General features: G+C 31.6%; 3 protein-coding genes across 5 annotated transcripts in view; 1 reads left to right on the top strand and 2 right to left on the bottom strand.

The window, feature by feature from the left end:
• Fancm (FA complementation group M) overlaps positions 1–9,711 on the top strand; it is a 25,182-nt gene extending 15,471 nt beyond the window's left edge. The window contains exons 18-21 of the mRNA XM_014418647.2: positions 2,321–4,971; positions 6,043–6,206; positions 7,981–8,080; positions 8,814–9,711. Coding sequence (XP_014274133.1) covers positions 2,321–4,971; positions 6,043–6,206; positions 7,981–8,080; positions 8,814–9,527 — 3,629 coding nt within the window. The 3' untranslated portion in view covers positions 9,528–9,711. The remainder of the gene's footprint in view (positions 1–2,320; positions 4,972–6,042; positions 6,207–7,980; positions 8,081–8,813) is intronic.
• Positions 9,712–11,848: 2,137 nt separating this feature from the next.
• On the bottom strand, positions 11,849–17,593 carry LOC106679454 (uncharacterized). 3 transcript variants are annotated; one of them, XM_014418635.2, is made up of 5 exons: positions 17,465–17,593; positions 17,275–17,391; positions 17,050–17,197; positions 13,893–13,970; positions 11,849–12,120 (listed from the first exon to the last, which is right to left on the bottom strand). In XM_014418635.2, exons 3-5 carry the CDS (start codon positions 17,164–17,166, stop codon positions 12,016–12,018), a joined length of 300 nt encoding a protein of 99 aa, XP_014274121.1. In that variant the 5' UTR covers positions 17,167–17,197; positions 17,275–17,391; positions 17,465–17,593; the 3' UTR covers positions 11,849–12,015. The 3 variants fall into 3 exon arrangements, with proteins under 3 accessions (XP_014274121.1, XP_014274122.1, XP_014274120.1); XM_014418634.2 differs by having other exon boundaries at positions 11,850–12,120; positions 17,327–17,391; XM_014418636.2 differs by lacking the exon at positions 17,275–17,391 and having other exon boundaries at positions 17,465–17,555.
• A 265-nt stretch (positions 17,594–17,858) lies between these two features.
• Positions 17,859–18,803, bottom strand: LOC106679452 (zinc finger protein 671-like). The gene has a single exon (XM_014418632.2). The coding sequence runs from the start codon at positions 18,801–18,803 to the stop codon at positions 17,859–17,861; it is 945 nt and encodes a 314-aa protein (XP_014274118.1).
• Between the last annotated feature and the right edge of the window lie 856 nt (positions 18,804–19,659).

The raw sequence follows: 19,659 nt of genomic DNA, 5'->3' as shown, positions 1-19,659 counted from the left end.
ATTTATAAAATAAAAAATGAACTTAATATAAACTTCTGACTAATACAAAAATAAATTCTTCTTAAAAAAATATGTAATGTGTCATTAGCGACATAAATAAAAATTTCTTCATATTACTGTGAGTGATGGGGCCTCTTGTGGGTAATTGTCCTTGTGGACGAAGATAGTAAAACTCCACCCACCATAATTGAGGAGTGACGTGAGAATCAGATCATTCAAGTTGGCCAGCCTGCTAGCAACTGATTAGAGAGATAAAGATGCCAGGGCTGGCGTATATACATTAATGGTATTAGCAAGATATTATTTGAGCCTCTGCATATGCATTAATAAATAATAACAAGCTAGCATACATTGTTTACAACTACAACAGATAACTCTATAGTATGAAACCAATTATTAAAAATATGTTGGCTGCAACTCTTAGTTTTTCGAGTTTATATATTTACCGAGGTGAATTTAAAAAAAAAAAAATAGATTGCAGTAATCTCTAACTCTACTTGAAAGGGATACTTCCGTTGTCCTGGCAAGATCATAAGTTCCCATTTGTTGCAATGATAGTAAAGATAAGTGGGATAATACCAATAATATCATAACAATTAGCAAAATTGGATAAGTATTATTGGTACCATTTATGGTTTGTTGTAGAAGAATATACTAGTAGTCAGAATGCTTCTATTAGAACTTTTAAAAAACAGTTTGGCACTTGGCTATATTCCTGCTAATTGGAAATTGTCCATATCATTCTATTAAAGTCAATTAAATGTTATTATTAAATTGAATATCATGTCATGAATATTGAATATCACTTCTTTACTGAAGTTCTACAACTCTAGAAAAAAAATTATGTGGGAGTAAATTGATTTCATAGCATGAGATGAAATGGAAGTGATGGGAGGGGGGTAATGCTGGTCAATTCTAGCAGAAAGTTTTTTATTTTGTAATAGGGTAGTCAGAGCTAAGAGGAGCTTAATAATACTGGCAGTATTGGTCTGAATGAGTGAGCTCATGTTATCTCATACTCTCTTATTACAATATAAAAAATTTTCAGCTACAATTAACTTAGGAAATGGCTTTTGTATTCTAATCATTATTTATTATGGAACTTCTGCACTAAGCTATTATAATTATTAATAAAATTTTGAAAATGATTAAATTTTAATAGATTATTTAATTTCCAGAAGTTTCAGGCCTAAAACTTACTAAAGCCACCTATATATCCATTATAATTAAGAAAATAATATTAATTAGTTAAATTTGGTAGGTGACCATAAAATCAATTACAGATTGGTGTACATTTTCCAACATGTCATGGTTCAGAAAAAGAATTTGATATATATGTTCAGGGAGAAGATGAATTTGTTTTTCAATCTTTGTGTGATTAAGAGATAATAACAAACTGCCAGTGACTGAGTATATTTTGACAACATGGACAAGTTCATTGCAAAAACAAGGTCTTTTTGATACATTCACTCCTGGCCGACACCTATAATTAAAACCTAACTATTTAAAGACTTATAAATTGGATTTTGAAGTAAGCCTGACTCCATAGCAGTCTATCCTGACATTAATGGTGTGTTAAATTGCTCTCAATGATTCACTCAAGGCCTTGTACTCTAGTTATTTATTTATTTTTTTCTCTGTAGTCCTTATTATCATCCTCAGAAAATGAAGGTTCTAATATAACACTTTTGTAATACAATATATAAAAAAAAAACACATCAAAATTTATCAACAATTATTGTACAAGTATTTAAAACATTTTATCAATGACTGATTTTGTTAATTTTTATGCGATTAGTACCTTGGCTCTTTACCTTTTTTTTTTTAAGTATTAATGAAAAAAAAATATGAACTTAGTTATGGTTTTATACTGCTCACAAATTTTTTGTAAAGCATACAATGCTATGAAAGTTATATTTTATTGTTACTTTTTGTAAAAAGGCCAAAATCATTATTTTTAATACCTATATATTTCATATAGGGGGTGACAGTAGCAGTGTGGTAACGAGCCTGATTATCAACCCAAAGGTTGCGAGTTCGAGTCCCCGGCCCTATCCGGGATTTTTTCAAACTTATAATTATACAATACTCACTCACAACCTCCCCCCGGGCATTTGTGAGGCTCGTTAGCCAATGGCTCACAAAAATAGACGTGGGAGTGACAAAACCACGTCAAGAAATGCGCGATGTATTTCCTTAGTACATCGCATGAGGCCTTGGACCTCTATGGTCTTTAGCACCAATAATAATATTCAAAGTATTTTTTAGCCTAAAAAAAATATGTGTTATGTTGTATAATATTTCTAATTTTTTTTTCTAGATGATATAGTCTCTGAATCATCTCCAAAAAGAAGTAGGGACAAAGGGACAGAAAAATTTACATCACCTAATAAAAGGAAAAGGATGAAAAAAGATCCCGTCAAAAAAAATCATGGGATGGACATCAGAAATTGTATGGGTTTGGCAAAAGAAAAATCTTCAGTGCAGAAACAAGTAATTGAAATCATATCTGATGAGGAAAATGATATTGTTGAAAACATTTCTGAACAAATATCACCCTACAAGAGTAATGTTTCGTTGCTGAAAATCGAGCAAAAACGAGATGCTATTACAAGTATTTATATGGACGATAGCAATACATTCCGTAGTTTCAACAAATTTATCCCATCTTTTAACGTTTCTAAAACATGGACATATGAGCGAAACTTACCAAAACTTGAAACATTTTTTGAAAACATTACTTTCGAAATTATAAAATCTATATCTTTTCCTGGTTCTGTTATTAAAAAAGAAATGGAACCGAAAATTTCCACATTATCTCCCAAAATAATTTCACCAAATGACATTGTCGAAGTTGATGATTTGTTCGATACAGAGAGTGATCATGACGATAATCTCATGTGTTTGAACACAGCCATATCTGAATTTCATGAAACTGAGGACATCTTTAGTACTGAAAATGTTCCAACTCAATTAAAAACTGAACATCCTAACCTAAAGGAGAAAGATGTTGAAGAAGAAGTGATGTTATTTAATAGTATTGATTCTAAAATATTTAATCAATCATGCCGAATGGGTACTACATTCAATGAAACAAATGACATATTCTCTAGTATAAACACCCCTTTTTTTGAAAGCAAGGCTGTAAAACAGTCGTCAGAAAACAAAACTAAAGAATTAGAAAACAAGTTTCATCACTTAAAAAAAGACTTATTAGTAACAGAATCGAATGTATCACTTTCAAATTCGATAACAAGTGGTATTATTGCTTCTACTCCGAATCCATCTGTTAAAAATTTCAAAAAAAATCAGGTGATAACGAAAATTTCATCTGAGCCCAAAATTATAGAAAATATACCTGAAGAGCGTGTATCTCCGTTTTCCGATGCTAGTGACATGTGGAACTTGAGTGATCTATTCGAGGAAGAAGAAATGAGGAATAATTTACAAAAGAGGAGTAAATCAGAAAATGAGAATAATATCGGTAATATGCATGATGGAAATTCAATATACAATGAATCTGATGTTCATAATAGTACCATGTTGGGAATAACTCAGTTGGTTAGTTTAATAGAAAAAGATAAAGGTCTACAAAGATCTAGTGACGGCGAAATTAATATAAATAATAATTTAGAAAGTAACTTGAATTCACAACAACAGAAAGATCACATACTATTTGACTATTTAGAGTGTGATGATGACTTATTTACTCAAGTGAATGACCAACCTGCGGCACTGAAACATTCCTCTAGCATCACAAGCAATGCTGTTCAAAAATCTTCCACACAAATAAACAATCTTTCTTCACAAAAAATTGAATTTAGTAAATCTTTACATCAGAAAACCTGTGCAGAAACAGAAAAACTGAGTGATGTTGGCAGTAAAACCAATATTACTAATAGAACACAAATGTCAAATAGCCAACCTATTGTGAATTTAAAAAAAATGTCTATATTTTCAAAAGACCAAAACTCTCAGAGTGTTTTTAGTGAAAACATATTGGATAGTGGCACAATTAATAAATTACATGTTGAAACATTTTCTGAAAAATCATCTACCTCTATGAAAGTGAAAAATGAAGAGCCTGTTAAATTTAGAACTTTATCTGAAACTTGGAACACTCCAAATCGCAATCGTATATTTACGCAAGTGAAAGACGAACCAATAGCTTTGAAACATCCCTCTGTCATTGCTAAGGATTCTATTCTAAAACCTGTTGAAAAATCTTCCACACAAATAAACAATCCGTCTCCACAAAAAATTGAATTTGGAAAATCCTTACATCACAATGAAATTAAATTTGGAGCAGAAAAAGAAAAACTGAGTAACGTTGATAACCAAACAAATTTCAGTAGCAGTACCCAAATGTCACAAAGCCGCCCTGTTGTTAATTTTAAAAAATTTTCATCCAAAAAATTATTATTTTCAAAAGACAAAAACTCTCAGAGTGCTTGTAGTGAGAACATATTGGACAGAGGTACAGTTAATGAATTACACTTTGAAACATTTTCTGAAAAACCATCTACCTCTAAGAAAGTGAAAAATGAAGAGCCTGTTACATTTAGAACGTTATCTGAAACTTGGAACACTCCAAATCTTCTTAGGAATAATGTAAAATCCGATAAACCTCTCTTCTCAGTGGCCAAAAAGAAACTTTTATGGGATGACAAAATAATAGAAGAAGCTGAGGGGCCTAAAACAGTTTCGGATAAAAGAATAGCTAATATAAATCAGCTTCCAGAAAAACCTAAATTGAATGAAGTCAAATTTTCGGAACTAAAGAAAGGTGTTGAAAGTAAACCTAAATTTATTTCATTAAATAAACCTATTTGGAATTTCTCAGACAGTGATGATTCAGATATTTTTATGCCTTTATCACCTAAGGAAAATAAGAGAAACTTTGAAGTGAAAAAAAATGAACCGAGGAAAGAAGAATCCTGCAGTATGATAAAACGGAAAAAAAGAAAAAAGGTATTCACAATTTAATTATTTGACAATTTATATCCCATTATTAATTTTTATATTACTAGTGTAGGCGTATACTTAATGATTATTGATTATTTCGGGATGCAGTGGTGGCCAAGATTTTTGGGATAGTACCGCTTGTAATTTTCCCGACGTAGGTTGAATTATTTGATGGAGATTTATGTAATGAATGACTTAGTAATCTGTATGGTAATCTACCTTTCTTGCCGTAGTTGGAAAACTTTAAGCAATTACACCCAATTGATAATATCTATTTTGGCTGGTATCAAAAGACTATAATGCTGATCATATCCAGATTTCAATGCAAATGTTAATGCAATAATTTCTGCATTCTTCCCTTAGATAGCTAGGTCAGGGATTAAAATTTGGAATTCCGTTGTTCTCCTGAGCTCCTTCGGGGTTCCATAGATCTTTCTCTGCACCTCAGTTGTAGAGGGCCACACCAGTATACTTGGCTCTGAAAAAAGCTTGCACGTGTGGAGAATGTGCTCGGCATTTTGCTTGCCTTCTCTACATTCACAGATGTGGATGGCTTCTAATCCACCGTTGCCTAATAGCAGCTTTATTAGGCGTTTTTATTTTGTTAAGGCTGAGGTCACAGTTGAACTGCGGATCCAAGGTCCCCTCCTTGGCCAGCTGGACCACCATGTACATAGATTCATTGGAGGATGACTCTCCTGTGTATGATCACTAGGTGTATCAAGTCCCTTGGCTAGTTTTTTTAGGCCTTCGACTTGATGCTTTGCAATACAGTTGCAAGAAACTTTCTTTGCGTTAATGGCTTCTCATTCATGTATTTATAAAGGAGGGAGTCAGCTGCTGATTTAAGATACAAAATCTTAGATCTTTTCTCTTTCCTTAACAATTTTGTAAAAATATATTGTCTCTACTGATACCAATACTAGAAAGACCAAGTATGAACAAATCTAAAATTCCTGCTTTTCAGTCTATACCAAATTTATTAATACTGTTATTTATTTTTTAATTAAACATTGACTGTATTTTTTTATTTTTTATGGATTTTCATTGTTTTTTCTGTATTTATTTTCGACTCAGGTATCAAATGAGTTCATTGAGAAAGAGGCTGATGTTGAAGGGACAATAATTTCATCTGATGACTCTGATGGCAGCAGTTTAGATGATGTTGATAATAGTTTTATAAATGATGATTCGGAATATATATCAAACCATACACAAGCTATATATTTGCAATCCGTGAAGTAAGTTGCCTGAATTTTATTTATTATACTAACCTAAATCATCCAAAGGTCTATTGGCCAAGACTTCATGAGGCCAGTAGAATTATTCTTTGTTAACTCTATATGGCCTATAATCAAATCTAAATTAAAGATATTCTGGGATACATGTCGATATTCTAAATGATAAACTGTTTCATCTTTCAGTTTGTTAAATTTGAAGACTGATTGTTAAAGTTAAAATTGAATTTCAAATCAATGTGAAAAACCGTGAAATGGCCAGTGTAATATTTATCTGTTTCCAGGTTCATTGGTAGATGTCACTAATGTGAAGTTTTATCTTTCTATCTTTTTGTATATGATGTCGTTAGTAATACACACTGTAGTTGTCATACAGAACATGTAAGGATGTAGGCATGCTTATACTGAAAATAGATTTATGGGTTTGGGCGCAGTCGGTCTGTCTCATTTCTAGCATTTTTGAGTAACCAGAAACTTTTCCCATATAAACATGGTAAGGCATGCAGACTTATAGGGTGTTAAAATTAAAAAATGATTGATATTTATTAGAAGTACCAGCTGGGAAAAAAAAGAGAAATTGGAATTTAATGTAAGTTCTTTTGGTGGTGTGTCGTACCTGATAAGGGGTTCATACCAAAGGAGCCACCTGAGGCATTGATCTAAGCGGCAAAACTATTAAAGGTGATATATATATAAGCGCATGTACTATGTACACCTGTACTGGGCTGATTGCTTGGGGCTAAGACGAAAGGAGAGCTGACCTGATTAGGAACCTTAAAGGGTGATGACCTGCCCACTCACTCTTGACCTTAAGTAAAAGAGTGAGTGCTGGATTTTGGCCAATGAGAAGACAAGGATCAGAAGTGGAGATGAATGAGAGGTAGAGGGGAGAAAGGGAGTTAAAAGAGGCAGGGTAGACAAAGGAGGGGGCAGTTTGAGAGAGTTCGAAGAAGTCATAGGTTGAGATGGTCGAGCAAGAAGAGAGGCACTGCCGGATAGGGAAGCACATCGCAGGGATGCAATGGACCCGCTGGCAGGCTGAGGAGTGACGTGGAACAAGGACTGCCCAAGCTGATATACACATCAAGACAAGTTAGACCTTTCAGTTGTATTTTGAATGGAAACTACATAATTGATAAACTTGGAGTCAATATAAATAACAAAGATCCCAACTGGTACTTCTCAATTCATAATATTGTAATTAAACTTTAAGGAAATAGGTCTATCATGCTCTCTCTGTAATCAATTGTGTTCCTAGAAGCAGATGGAACATTAATTTTGTACTAAAATTATCTATCCTTATTACTTTCTACTTCTTTATTTGCTTTTCAGAGACATTTTGGAACAATTATCCATCTGTTAGTTCATACTTAAAAGTCTTATTTTATTCTTATTCATCCCTTTAGGAGATTTGGTGTTATATTAAAATTTTTCATTATTCTTTTTTCATATGTCCATTTTCTAGTAGATACACATAGACAATTGTTCTGAGATGTCACCAATAAGCAAAAAAAGAAGTTGAAAGTAATAAGGGTATTGTGTGGGGGGGAAATATAGAAAATTAAACCTTTATGCACAAGTTGGAATCTATTTATTTTTTTTTTTTTTTTTTTTAATGATTATTATTATATTCATGCTTAATTTGTTATGTGTTTCAAAAACCATATGTCTCAATTTTCAATTTCATGTCTAAATACCTCAGGAATAAGTATTCCTTAAAACATCTTGATTTTGAATTAATTTTTTTATTTATTATATTTTCTTTTTAATCCTTCAGGAGCCCCATAAACAAAGGAAACTTCAAGATTCCTACCAACAAGGTATACTGTGGAAATGTTTATTCGCAGCAAGTTGAAGCTGACTCTGAATACATTAATGTGAGTTATCTAGTATTTTAAAAATATAATTAGTATTTCTTTTAAAATATTCAATTATTGACTTTAATCTGATTATTTTGACACTGAAAGAGAGTAAAAAATACTGTATTTCATAAACTTTAGAACTGAGTAAAATAAATTCTAAAATTTAATGAATTTTCTGCTAGAATGAATAACTTCTGATTGATCTATTGAGTGTCAATTCTCATCTACAAAAAAAAAATTGTTAAATGAGACGTAGAAGTTTTACCTTTATTTTCAAGTGTTTTTTTATTTATTTTTTTTCTTCAGTTTTTCATGGAAAACCATTTAATTTTGCTTTATTTTTTATTTGAAATTTGTACATCTCCTGGATACTCTAGATACTTTTTAGAAGGATAATTGAATTGCGGAATACAAGTATAAATATAAATAAAAATAAAATTATAGAATCTTTCTTCTTTGATGAGACTACAGCCCAATGTGGACCTTTGGGCTAAGCTTTCACCTGGTATTCTGGTCCTGTGCTGCTGCAATCCATTTTCTTACTTCCATCTGAGTTTTGGCTGTCCTCTACCTCTAGCTTGGTGGAGGTTTCCTTCTTGAATTCATTTAAGGATCATCATCCATATTCAGGATGTAGTGGACATAACAGATATTTTTTAATACTTATTCATTATTACATTTATTTTCTAATTGCCAAAAGGCCTCGCCATATTTATTTCTAAATATTATCTTCTTTATTAATTTTTAGGATTCATTTTGTGTCGATTCTGAAGAGGATGAGAAAGAAGATTCTGCCAGTAGTTTATCTTTCTTAGAAATCGCTGAAAAGAAATTAGAAAATAGGAAAAACGGGGTTCCTAAAAAGAAAAGGCGTAGAATTTTAAAAGTACCTGAGGATGATTATACTCAACCCACTACTATAACTATGAGTGAACCATCTCCTATTCGGCCACTTCCAAAAAGGAAAAGAAGAAGGATACAATCAGAGTCAGAAGCGGAAGAGTCTCCAATAAGAAAAAAGAAATCAGTTTCAGAAGTTAAAAGAAGCGTCGATCCAGAGCTTGTTTTTAGTCAAAAATATGAACAAAATAGTGCATCTCATAAACAGTGTCCGAAAATTGTCAAATTAAGTAGTGATGAAGAGGATTGCATTTTTGTGCCTACAAATGAAAAAGTTGTAGACTTAACATCAGACATCGATGAGGAAGATTCAGATTCTGAATTTGAAAAAAAATTTAAAGAAGACTTGAATGAAGCCATACGAAGAAGTCAGTCAGATTTCATTCCATCGCAGAGATCACATAGTTCCTCTAAAATATCTACCCCGAAGACAGACAAGAAGAAGGTTTTAGATATGAAGAAATTAGATAGATCTTTACGTGGACTAAATGAGCATTTCTGTGAACGTCTATCTAAAATTAAGAATAAGTTTTGTTCCTCTGATGAATCTTTTAACAGCTAATAAGTTAATATTTTTCTTTAGGTTTTACCAGTTGCTATTATTTTATCTTAAAATATTGTTATCTCCTTTTTTCCTGAAATTACTTTTTTAATGACATTCTATAGCCGTTAACTTTTATTTATCGGTTCATTTTGTTGTTAGTTACCAATGTTTATTACTTCTTCATCATTGTTATATAATCAAATTGCACGACTTAATGTAATTATCTGTAAATAATAATATTACGAGAAAATATTTTATATATTGTGGATTGATTCATATTATGCATTCCACTGTTTGTAAATATCTTAATTTTTTTCTTTTACTATTTATCTAAATATTGAAGTTAAAATTATTCATAGACTTTTTATTATCATTATCAATGATAATTAATGATTATTAGTTTAAAGTTGACTCCTGTAATTGCAATCTGAATGAACTTGAATGATACTGATGTATAAATTTATACTTTTGGTTAATATTAATATTGTAAATATGTATACCTGTTTAAAATTATATTTTTGTTATTTTCTTATTATATTTTTACTTCTTTTTATTGTTAAAATCACAAATGTCACAGTACAATGACAATCAGCAAATGAGGGTAATGTATTACATGAAGTTATTATCTTCTAACCTTTATTTGCTTCATGCTTTCTAAGATTATTGCTAATTTTACTATCATCAATTTAAAAAAGGCAATCCTTCCTGGACAGACCCGCCCCACTAAGGCCTCCAGGAAACAACAGAACTAAAAAAGGAGAGAGCAATATTTACAAAGTGCCAAAAATTGAAAAATGGCAAGAGTTCATTTTCTATAAGAAATAATTAATTACCGAGAGTGGATTAAATTCATATTCTCTTAAATTATTAGATATACTCATGACTAAAGACCTGATTTTTATGTAGTAAAAAACAAAAATATGTGCAGTAAAAAACCCGAAATGTACATATTACTCGTAAATCCTGCAACTTGTTATTGTATAATTTACATTATATAATAAGGTTACCTAACCTTGTTTGAATCAAATTAAACTCGCTAAATACACTGTACATTTATAAAAAACTAAATTACTCTGATTAAAAACCGAAAATTTTCTTCGTATTAAATGATTTTATATTCCAATTATGAAATCTTAACTTCAATTTCTTAAAACTACCTAAATTTTATGTTTTAGAAAAAATATACAAGGCACTTTAGAAAAGATTTTTTAAAAATTATTCCAAGCAAAAGTCCCTTTTTAATTCCCCTAAAGGGAAGGATTGAATTTTCATCCACTTAGCTTTTCAATTCTGTATTTACACATACAAATATAGCATTAACCAAAAAAATTAAAAGTTTGATTAAAAATGAATAATGAAATAGGGCCAGTTGATTTATTTTTCATTTGATTTCAATTTAAAATAATATGTAGAGGTAATATAAAAAAATATATATTGAAATTCTCACTAACCACAACAAAGTAAGACAGAAGAATGAACGGTCTCTATAACAAGCTTATTCTAGAGGGACTTTTACCTAGGTACTCGAATCCACTGGTTAATACTATTCCGAGAACATTACATCACTTGTGTTCTCTGGTTTTTTTGTTGAATATGATTCTCCATATGTTAATTAATGCGTTGCTTAACCAAATATGTCAAAAAATAATAAAATGAATAAATACACCAGTTATATGTAGTATGTTTGTATACCAATACGTACACCTAACACCTACATTTTTATAATACAAGAAATTTAGTTTAATCATTAAATTTTCTGCAGCAAAAATTGCAATTTAGCTCAAAAATAGTAAAATGTGCAATTTTGTGCAAAATAAAATTATTGTTATATAAATGCCTTTTTCCATGATTCGAATTTTCGTCGAAGTTTGATGGAATTCAGAGACAGGAAGAAAAGATGCAATTGCCTGAAAATCCATGACTTTAACAGTAAAAGACCTTTACCAAAAACTTAACGCAACTTTCCTTCAAGAGTTGAACATTTCAAACACCAGTTATACACTAAACTGCTTGTTTAGACTCAAAAACCTTGAAATGTGTATTTCCATTAAAAACTTAGGTTCAAATTTTTTCATGAACACTATACCTCCTGTAGTACATATTTCATAAATAAATAAAAATAAAAATTAGATACACATTTTAGACTTTAGAGGACAGTGTAGATTTCAGAAAGAATGTAAAGGAACTCCACTATTAATTCATTGAAGGATTTTCTGCGATCCTCCATTTTACTCATAATTTGAAAATTCTAAAAATATATATAAGTTAAAAAATCTAAGAACATATGTTGTAATCATCTAAAAATAGTTGTTTATTGATAGTGTTGATTATTCATAAATAAGAAATGGTTTTTATATACAGATACAGTAATATATTTTTTACATTATAAGGGAACAACATTTACATATTGAGGAAAACAGTTTTTTTTTCTTAAATATCAACTCGCTTATCTATCTTACGAGATATGTAAGATTATATAATAATATTAATGGCATCAAATCTTGTTTCATTGGCATGGCACATGCTTTTTGTTAACGCAACAAACTGGTTTATTGTATGTCAATCCTGTGTAAGTATATTCTCCATCACATGCTTTACTGAATACAGAAACCTAAAAAACAATTTTTTCACATCTTAAACATAAAAATATAAACTATTTGAAAATGAAAAAAATTTTGTGATAGCTTATAAACTGAAGATAGAGGTATAAAATTTAACTAATTGGAATATAAAATATATGTTCTTACCAAATTATATTACTATTTATGGATACCATTTCCTGACTTCCTAGGTTATGTTTAAAGATTCACATATTTAAAAAATGTGTGAGTACTCACCTAACTTTTTTTAAATGCTCCAAAATATGATGGGCTTTATCATATCCTTTACCCAAAAATGACTGCATATAAAATCAAAGGCTCTTAGTACACCACAAACTAGAGATAGCCATTACTCATTAATTTTCATTGAGTACTTACGGTGTTCAGCCACTCTATAAGTACTTTTAAAAGTACTCATACATTGTTACACAAAAATTGTAAATCTTCATAATTTGACACTCAGTTTGGCATTAAACTATTTTCTACTCGGATTTCTTTGAGTTACCGTCCAACACCATTACTGTTGATATGGTTAAAAACTTTGAATAGAATCAATCTCGAGATTAAAAATTAATCAAAACAATAATATATCTCAACAATTTTTTCCTGCCTATCACAATTGCATTCGATAAGGTTAATATGGTGTGACTTTTTACTGTCAAGGAGAATACATGCAGCAGCTGCTTCACATGCATTACATTTACTATCATTTATCATCCCAGATATAGTGTGACAGTAAATGCTGTCATTACTACAACTATCAAGCAGTACTCACCATGGCAGTGGTTATGACAGTTGCTGCAATGATTAAATCTGTGACAGTTTGCTATGAGGGTCATGTCACTTTACTGACATTACATCAACTATCAAGACATAGTGCAAGAGTACTTTTGTATTAAAGCACTTATGCATTTTTAACATCATGAAGGAATTATGATTCATCAGTTCTGGTAATCAAGTTTCTGAAAAAATGAAGATGAAACCCTAATTCGTAGTGATCTCAGTGAGCAACTATTCCATAAAATCACAAAACAATTTGCTTTGAACTTAACTCACAACAATAATATGAAACAAACTTCTAGAGGACAATTTTACTTTTTATAAGCAGATTTTTATGATATTATTAAATTCTTTGGAGTTAAATCATTTTATTATTTAAGACTGGAAAAACAAAATGACTCAAAACTAGAAAATCTTGACTTAATGTGTTTCACTTGTTAGCCAATAAAAATATAATTCCAATAAAACATTTGGAAAACATCCAATACAAAAAATTACATTAAATAAATAAATCATAAATCTTTACTACTCATTTGCAAAGCTTGAAGCCCTAGTCATTGGGCTATATAGACCCACCAGCACCTCATAAAAGAAAAAAAATATACACTTCCTTAAAGATTTTCTGACCCAGGATTTTCAGATTAAGATTTTCAGCATTCAGTCCATCTTTTTTCTAGAAATGTTGAGTTATATGTTGGTATAAATAAAATTTAAACAATAAAGAACATGAATCAGTGGATTCAACATCGGACATTCCAACTTTCACGATAGTAAAAATTCATCAGGTTTTCTTTTATTATTTCATATTTTAACTATTTAAATAACTCTTAAATAATCTTAAACTATATCTAATAATGTGTTATGTTATTAGCAACATTGTATTGATATAACTTGACTGACAATTATTTTTAAAATAAATATACTCAAAATTTATTAATATGAAAGATAGGAAATTGAGAAATAAATAATTAATTTTTGAAAATTTAGTTCTCACATTACTTACATATACATTAGTAATATTTTTCTTTACTTGGGCACAGAAGCCCTTCACTGCGCTTGGATCGTACTGCGCTAACGTTGCCTGAAACAACCAGTTTTAGATTGAAGAGTTAATTTCATTTTAGATGGAAGAATTTCTTTTTAAAATTGAAAGTTTCAAACATTGTCCTGGAAATTGAGAAAGGCTTGAAAGATGCCACTACATCATCCACATTAAGTTTAATTTATAATAAAAATGAATTGGTAGAGAGGTATTACAATCTAGAGAATATTCTCTATCATCGCAATTTCTGTTTTACTTGCAGAAAGGAGTTGTTTCAGAAAGCTGATACTAATCAGATTTTTTTTAATTATTATTTGATTAGTCAAGGTACTATTTATAAGTCCTGACACCAATTGAAGAGATGATCTTCAATATAATGATACTCTAGATCAGAAGGCCTCGACAGTGCATGTTTAATTGGTAAGGTATGCTGGATAGGAGGTGAATTCACAGGAAGATTGGTGAGTTCTAGAGGTATTCACCCAAAATACTCATAAGATGGAAACTCAACTCCTTAAGCTGACTTGATGTCTTTAGGTCCTTGCAGGAATGGAAACTATTCTCTGTAAGGTATGGACTACAGGTCTAACCAAAAGGAAGGAGGAGAGATCCAGAGAAGGAAGAGAGGAATAATAATATAATTTGCATTTCCAAAGATAGAGTTAGAATATCTGATCCACAAACGTATATAATCCTTCCTTCTAGGACTTTCAGCTAATTCCTGGAGAATTTGTCATCCCCTTCATGAGCATAGGCTGGTTCCCTCAAGAGTGAAGTTTTCATCCTAGGAGGATTTACGGTAAGCTCCTGTTAAACTCATCCTGTCAAATCATCTCCTAACCAGCTACCATACCAACTGAACATGCATTCTCGGGACCTTCTGGTGTAGAGTACCTCACATCTTCAATTGGAGTCAGAACTAATTAATTACACAGAACCACCTCGATAATTGGTGATCCTGGCTTAGAACTTCCTCGGACTTCACAGGCATAGCCGAAATAATATGGAAGAAACCATACCCAAGATAAAGTCACCCAAGATGTGGATCTAAGCTTCAACGAATCTCTTCACTGGACCAAATCCTCACTGACAAAGGCAAAATAATACTTGATATGGACCTCCTCCACTGGTATTTGGCATAAGTCACCCACTCATCAGGCATAAGTGGCCCACTCACTCAAGGTCTCAACAAGCACAATCATGCTTTAACTCAGATAAGCATCCCGCCAACTGGCTGTACATGGCGACAACTGGTGCAAGATATGCTTGAATTCAAACCAACCAAAGGGAATCCCACTAAGCCACCTCACTACACGACATCAGGCAAATATGATGCTTTGACTATACCCTCAGTGGAACACCAAAGTCATCCAGCCAACTAGCACCTCATGGCACAAACAGGCGCTGCTGATGTTCTCCACATCCTTACTGGGACCAACCTACTAACACCAGTTGAGGAAATTATCAATGAAAAGTACTTGGAACAACTCTATGAACACATCAAAACTTCAATATTTCCACTTAGATAGGAAAGATAAGTGGGCAAGATTAATATCTGCTAGCAAAGCAGTATTAATGTACCTTGTCTTGTAAATAATTTCTAGACTTTTATATAAACATTTATTATATTTCTAAATTTATTATCTAAATCAATAAATATAGAATAGAAAATAATTACGAAATTAAAATTAATGAATGGAATATGGTCCGGGTGCGGTCAAATAATTTATTCGGTTTATTTGACCGCACCCGGACCATATTCCATTCATTAAACACATGGTCAATCAGTAATCTTCCGCAAATTAAAATTAATTGTTACCCTTAGTAACAATAGGAAGTAACATATCGCTGCTTTACTTAAGAGTGATAAATCGAACAAAAAAGTTTTTTTTTAAATTTAGTAATTGATGTATACCATATATTGCACTGTAAGCTGTAATTACTGTGAGGCAACCCCAATAGCTTTGGAACAGTCTGTAGGAGGGTTACAGTAGAGAAAGTAATCCCACTCTACGGTACTATCTTTGTACTACGTCCAATCCAAATAAAATAAAATCTTCTTTATTTATTTTTTTTTTTGTCAGATATGCCTAATTTAAAGTAAAGCAGCGTTATATCAAAATAAATACATACATGGCCTTACCCAGCGAGGAGCAGAGAGCGCCACCTAAGAGGGGCAGAAGGTCATGGGTTTATGACGAAGGGTAAATGTGAGTTGGAGAAATAAGAACGGATAATGAGGAAATAGGTAGGAATTTACGAGTCTTGTATAGCCGTCCTTGGTGCCAGACTCGATCAAAACCCTGTTCTACACCAAGAAAACTCCCGAGCAATACAGTCCGCGCACAAATGAAGACGAGACATCAACCACACGATGATATTGCTGGATAGTGGAGTAGAATGTTCGGAATTCAAACTGGTGATCTGGGATTATGTGGTTGGAATCTAGGATGGGGTATAGGTGTTTCAAGATGAATTTCTCAAGGGTTTTGCACATGATAGATAACAGAGAGATTGGATGGTAAGAGGACGGGTATTTTGTCGGCTTTTGAGGTTTGGGAATCATTTTGATTATAGGTAATTTCCGTGGGTCTGAGTACAGCATTGTAGATGTAGGAGGCATTGAACAGATTTTCGAGGAAGAATATGAGTTGTAATTAGGTCATAACTAGGAGCTTTGCGGGAAGGTACCTTCTGAATTATGTTGGATATCATTTGGAGTAGAGTATTAAATTCTTCTTCAATATATTCGAGGTGGGTTGGATTAAGAATGTCAAGGTGTAGCTCAAAGATTTTAGAATGGCGCTGACCGACATTATTAATTTAATAAAATTTGTTTTCAAGCAAATAATTGTAATAACTAATAAAGTACTGTTATAATTATATATAATTTTCTTAATTTTTTTGTTTCATTCGCCTTTTCTGTGCAGAAACGTCAACACGACTATAACGTCCCCCTAGTTTTGATACGGGGTATGATCTTGAATAAATACACATAAAAATAACTTTCTATTATAATTAGAATTAAATTCCTCAAGTATCACGTTTAATAAATAATCTACATCACAAACGTATAGAGGTTACAATTATAATAAAATTGAATGTATGCCTAATTTACCAAAGACTTGCACAGCTGGTGACATGTTTCTTCCCCTTCTTTCCCGCAGTCCTTCAAAACCTTCAATGGCTGAGAAATGAGAGGTTCTGTTTCATTGGTAATGTTTCTAGTGTCCATAGGAGTACAGTAACAGTTCTCTGCTGCTTTGCTACATAAAGTAAAAAGAATGAAACAAAAAATTAAAATTAGTATAAGAAATAAATACAAAAGTAATGTAATTAAAACCATCTCAAATCGTTTAATCCTTTCAAGAAACAAGAGAAAAAAAAATTAAAACCTATTCCCGATGTGCTGAGCAAAGAATAGTGCAGCTACTATGAAGAAATAAAACATTCTTTAAACCTAGAACAGTACAAATAACATCAGAAGAAAAAAAAATTAGTAAAAAGTATTTTCTTTTTTTAATAAGACTTACTTTTATAGACAAATGCACGATGTATACCCCGTAGGTTAATAGATCACCGTGATCATATAAAGGCAGGAAATATGTTCTCAATACCATATGTTTTAATTATTAAATAAAATCATCAAGCAATCTTTATTTTTTCAGTCGTAAAAACACATAACTTCGAAAAACAATTAAATCGTTTATTTTATTTTGTTTCAACTTTCTCTTATCGCCAATTTCAACAAGAATATGGTGAAAAAAACCTTTTTTTTTATTGTATATATTTGCACTGTTTTGAGAAACACTCCTGTATTAATAACATGTGTTGAATCGATGTACAGTTGTAACTATTTTTTAGCAAATTAATCTTTACAAACTTTTTAAAATCAATTTTATTTGGTCAAACCTGTTAGAAGTTGAGCTACCTGAGCACAAATACACAGTCACCCCCATACTTCTTAAGCATATCAGCCTGAGCATCACTCATGATGGCGAGCATAAAACCATCAGGTCTACATTGAGGAAATTGATCTGAATGGGCGCCATTCTGTTTGTATAACAAAACACAATTTGTATTGCTTTGTACCTGTTCTTCAACCCATCTTTCAACACTTGATGCATCATCAGGGTTTCTAATGCATTCACTGTCCAAGGAATAATCCCTCACTATATTTCTCAAATCTGCTTTGGTCACGAGATGTTTCCTCTTGATATCGTCGGTCAGATTAGCTTGCACATCTTCGATTATAGCATCAAAAGGAATCTTCATAGCTATTTTTGAAGGCAACTCTTTCCTGTCATCTTTATGCAGTTGCAAATGGCACAGTTCTAATTTGTGGCCAACATGGGTTGAACAATATTTAACTATAACACTCCCATCTTTGTCTAATTGGGCTTTAATTTTGGCTGGGCAGTAACTATTTATTTTATTTGAGCCTTGAATTTTTAAATGGCGTTCTCTTTTAGATGGTGAGGATATTGCTGTCCTATAGTTCCCAGATCTGTTACAACAATAATCTGTAACACGATATTGTTTGGTCGAATAAGCAGCATGTCTTTGGACATAGGAAGCTGTTTCTTCTTCTTCCACTGTCTTTTTCCACTTCAAAAATTCGTCTTGATTATCAAATTGTAGAGTGGAATTATTTATTGTAATATTATGTCCACTAACAATATGCTCATTAAAATTACTAAGAGTTTCAAAACTTCCATCACATAATCCACACTTGTAGATAGAAATTCTTTTTGGTTCACAACTATATGGAGTGCCATGAACAGTTTTTATATGTCTTTTTAAATTATAGTTTGTGGTGAATGTTTTGCCACATACGTTGCATTCAAACTTAAAATTGTTTGCACTAGCCATAACTATATTAACACTAAAACTGAATAAGTAAAACAATACACTATAATAAAACACTAATAAACTATAATAAAACACTAATAAACTATAATAAAACACTTATAAACTATAATAAAACACTAATAACCTATAATAAAACACTAAAACACTAAAATTGAATAAGTAACTTAAAACAATAAAAAAAAGTAAACAAAACACAACAATATCGCTATAATAAAAGACTAAAACTGAATAAGTAACTAATAATAACTAAAATAAACAATAATAACTAGAAAATAACTAAAATAGACAAAAAAACCCAAGGGTAGACAAAGCACAAAATTGGAGTAGACAAAAGCACAATTACAAAATGGCGAATATCCGTTCTCCCTAAAACGGATATCGAAATCGAAAATATGAACCAAATATCACAATATCATTATTAAATAAAATAGTATTATATTATATTATATATTAACAAGAAAATTAATCAAATAAAATTGAAACAGTAAAAAATTAAACCCTGTGATACTGAGTATATTGACAATGGTTAATATAAGAGTCTTACCAGACTCGAATTAATAACATTTACACTCCGAGGATAACGGTTACAAAATATACCTGCTACGAAACGAGAGGTTCCGCGCATGGAGCAGGCTGTTAATGGTTGTTAGCGCATGCGGTCATACTCCGATACTCCGGAGCATAGGCTGCGAGGAGTGTCGAGTCATGGGGAGGGGCCATTCCGGCTGGTTGAAGGCAGTCATGGATCTATCCCGGTGACAATTGAAGGCCTCATGTGATCTGTTATCACTGAGATGAGAATTCACTCTTTTAACTCCACTTGAGATAGTTCCGTAGAATCTTATTGCTCAATCTC

Source organism: Halyomorpha halys, unplaced genomic scaffold, assembly GCF_000696795.3.
Source record: "Halyomorpha halys isolate HHAL.00 unplaced genomic scaffold, Hhal_1.1 Scaffold205.1, whole genome shotgun sequence".
Classification (NCBI taxonomy): Eukaryota; Metazoa; Arthropoda; class Insecta; order Hemiptera; family Pentatomidae; genus Halyomorpha; species Halyomorpha halys.
Note: the sequence above shows the minus strand (reverse complement) of the source record. Positions and strands in the feature narration are given on the sequence as shown.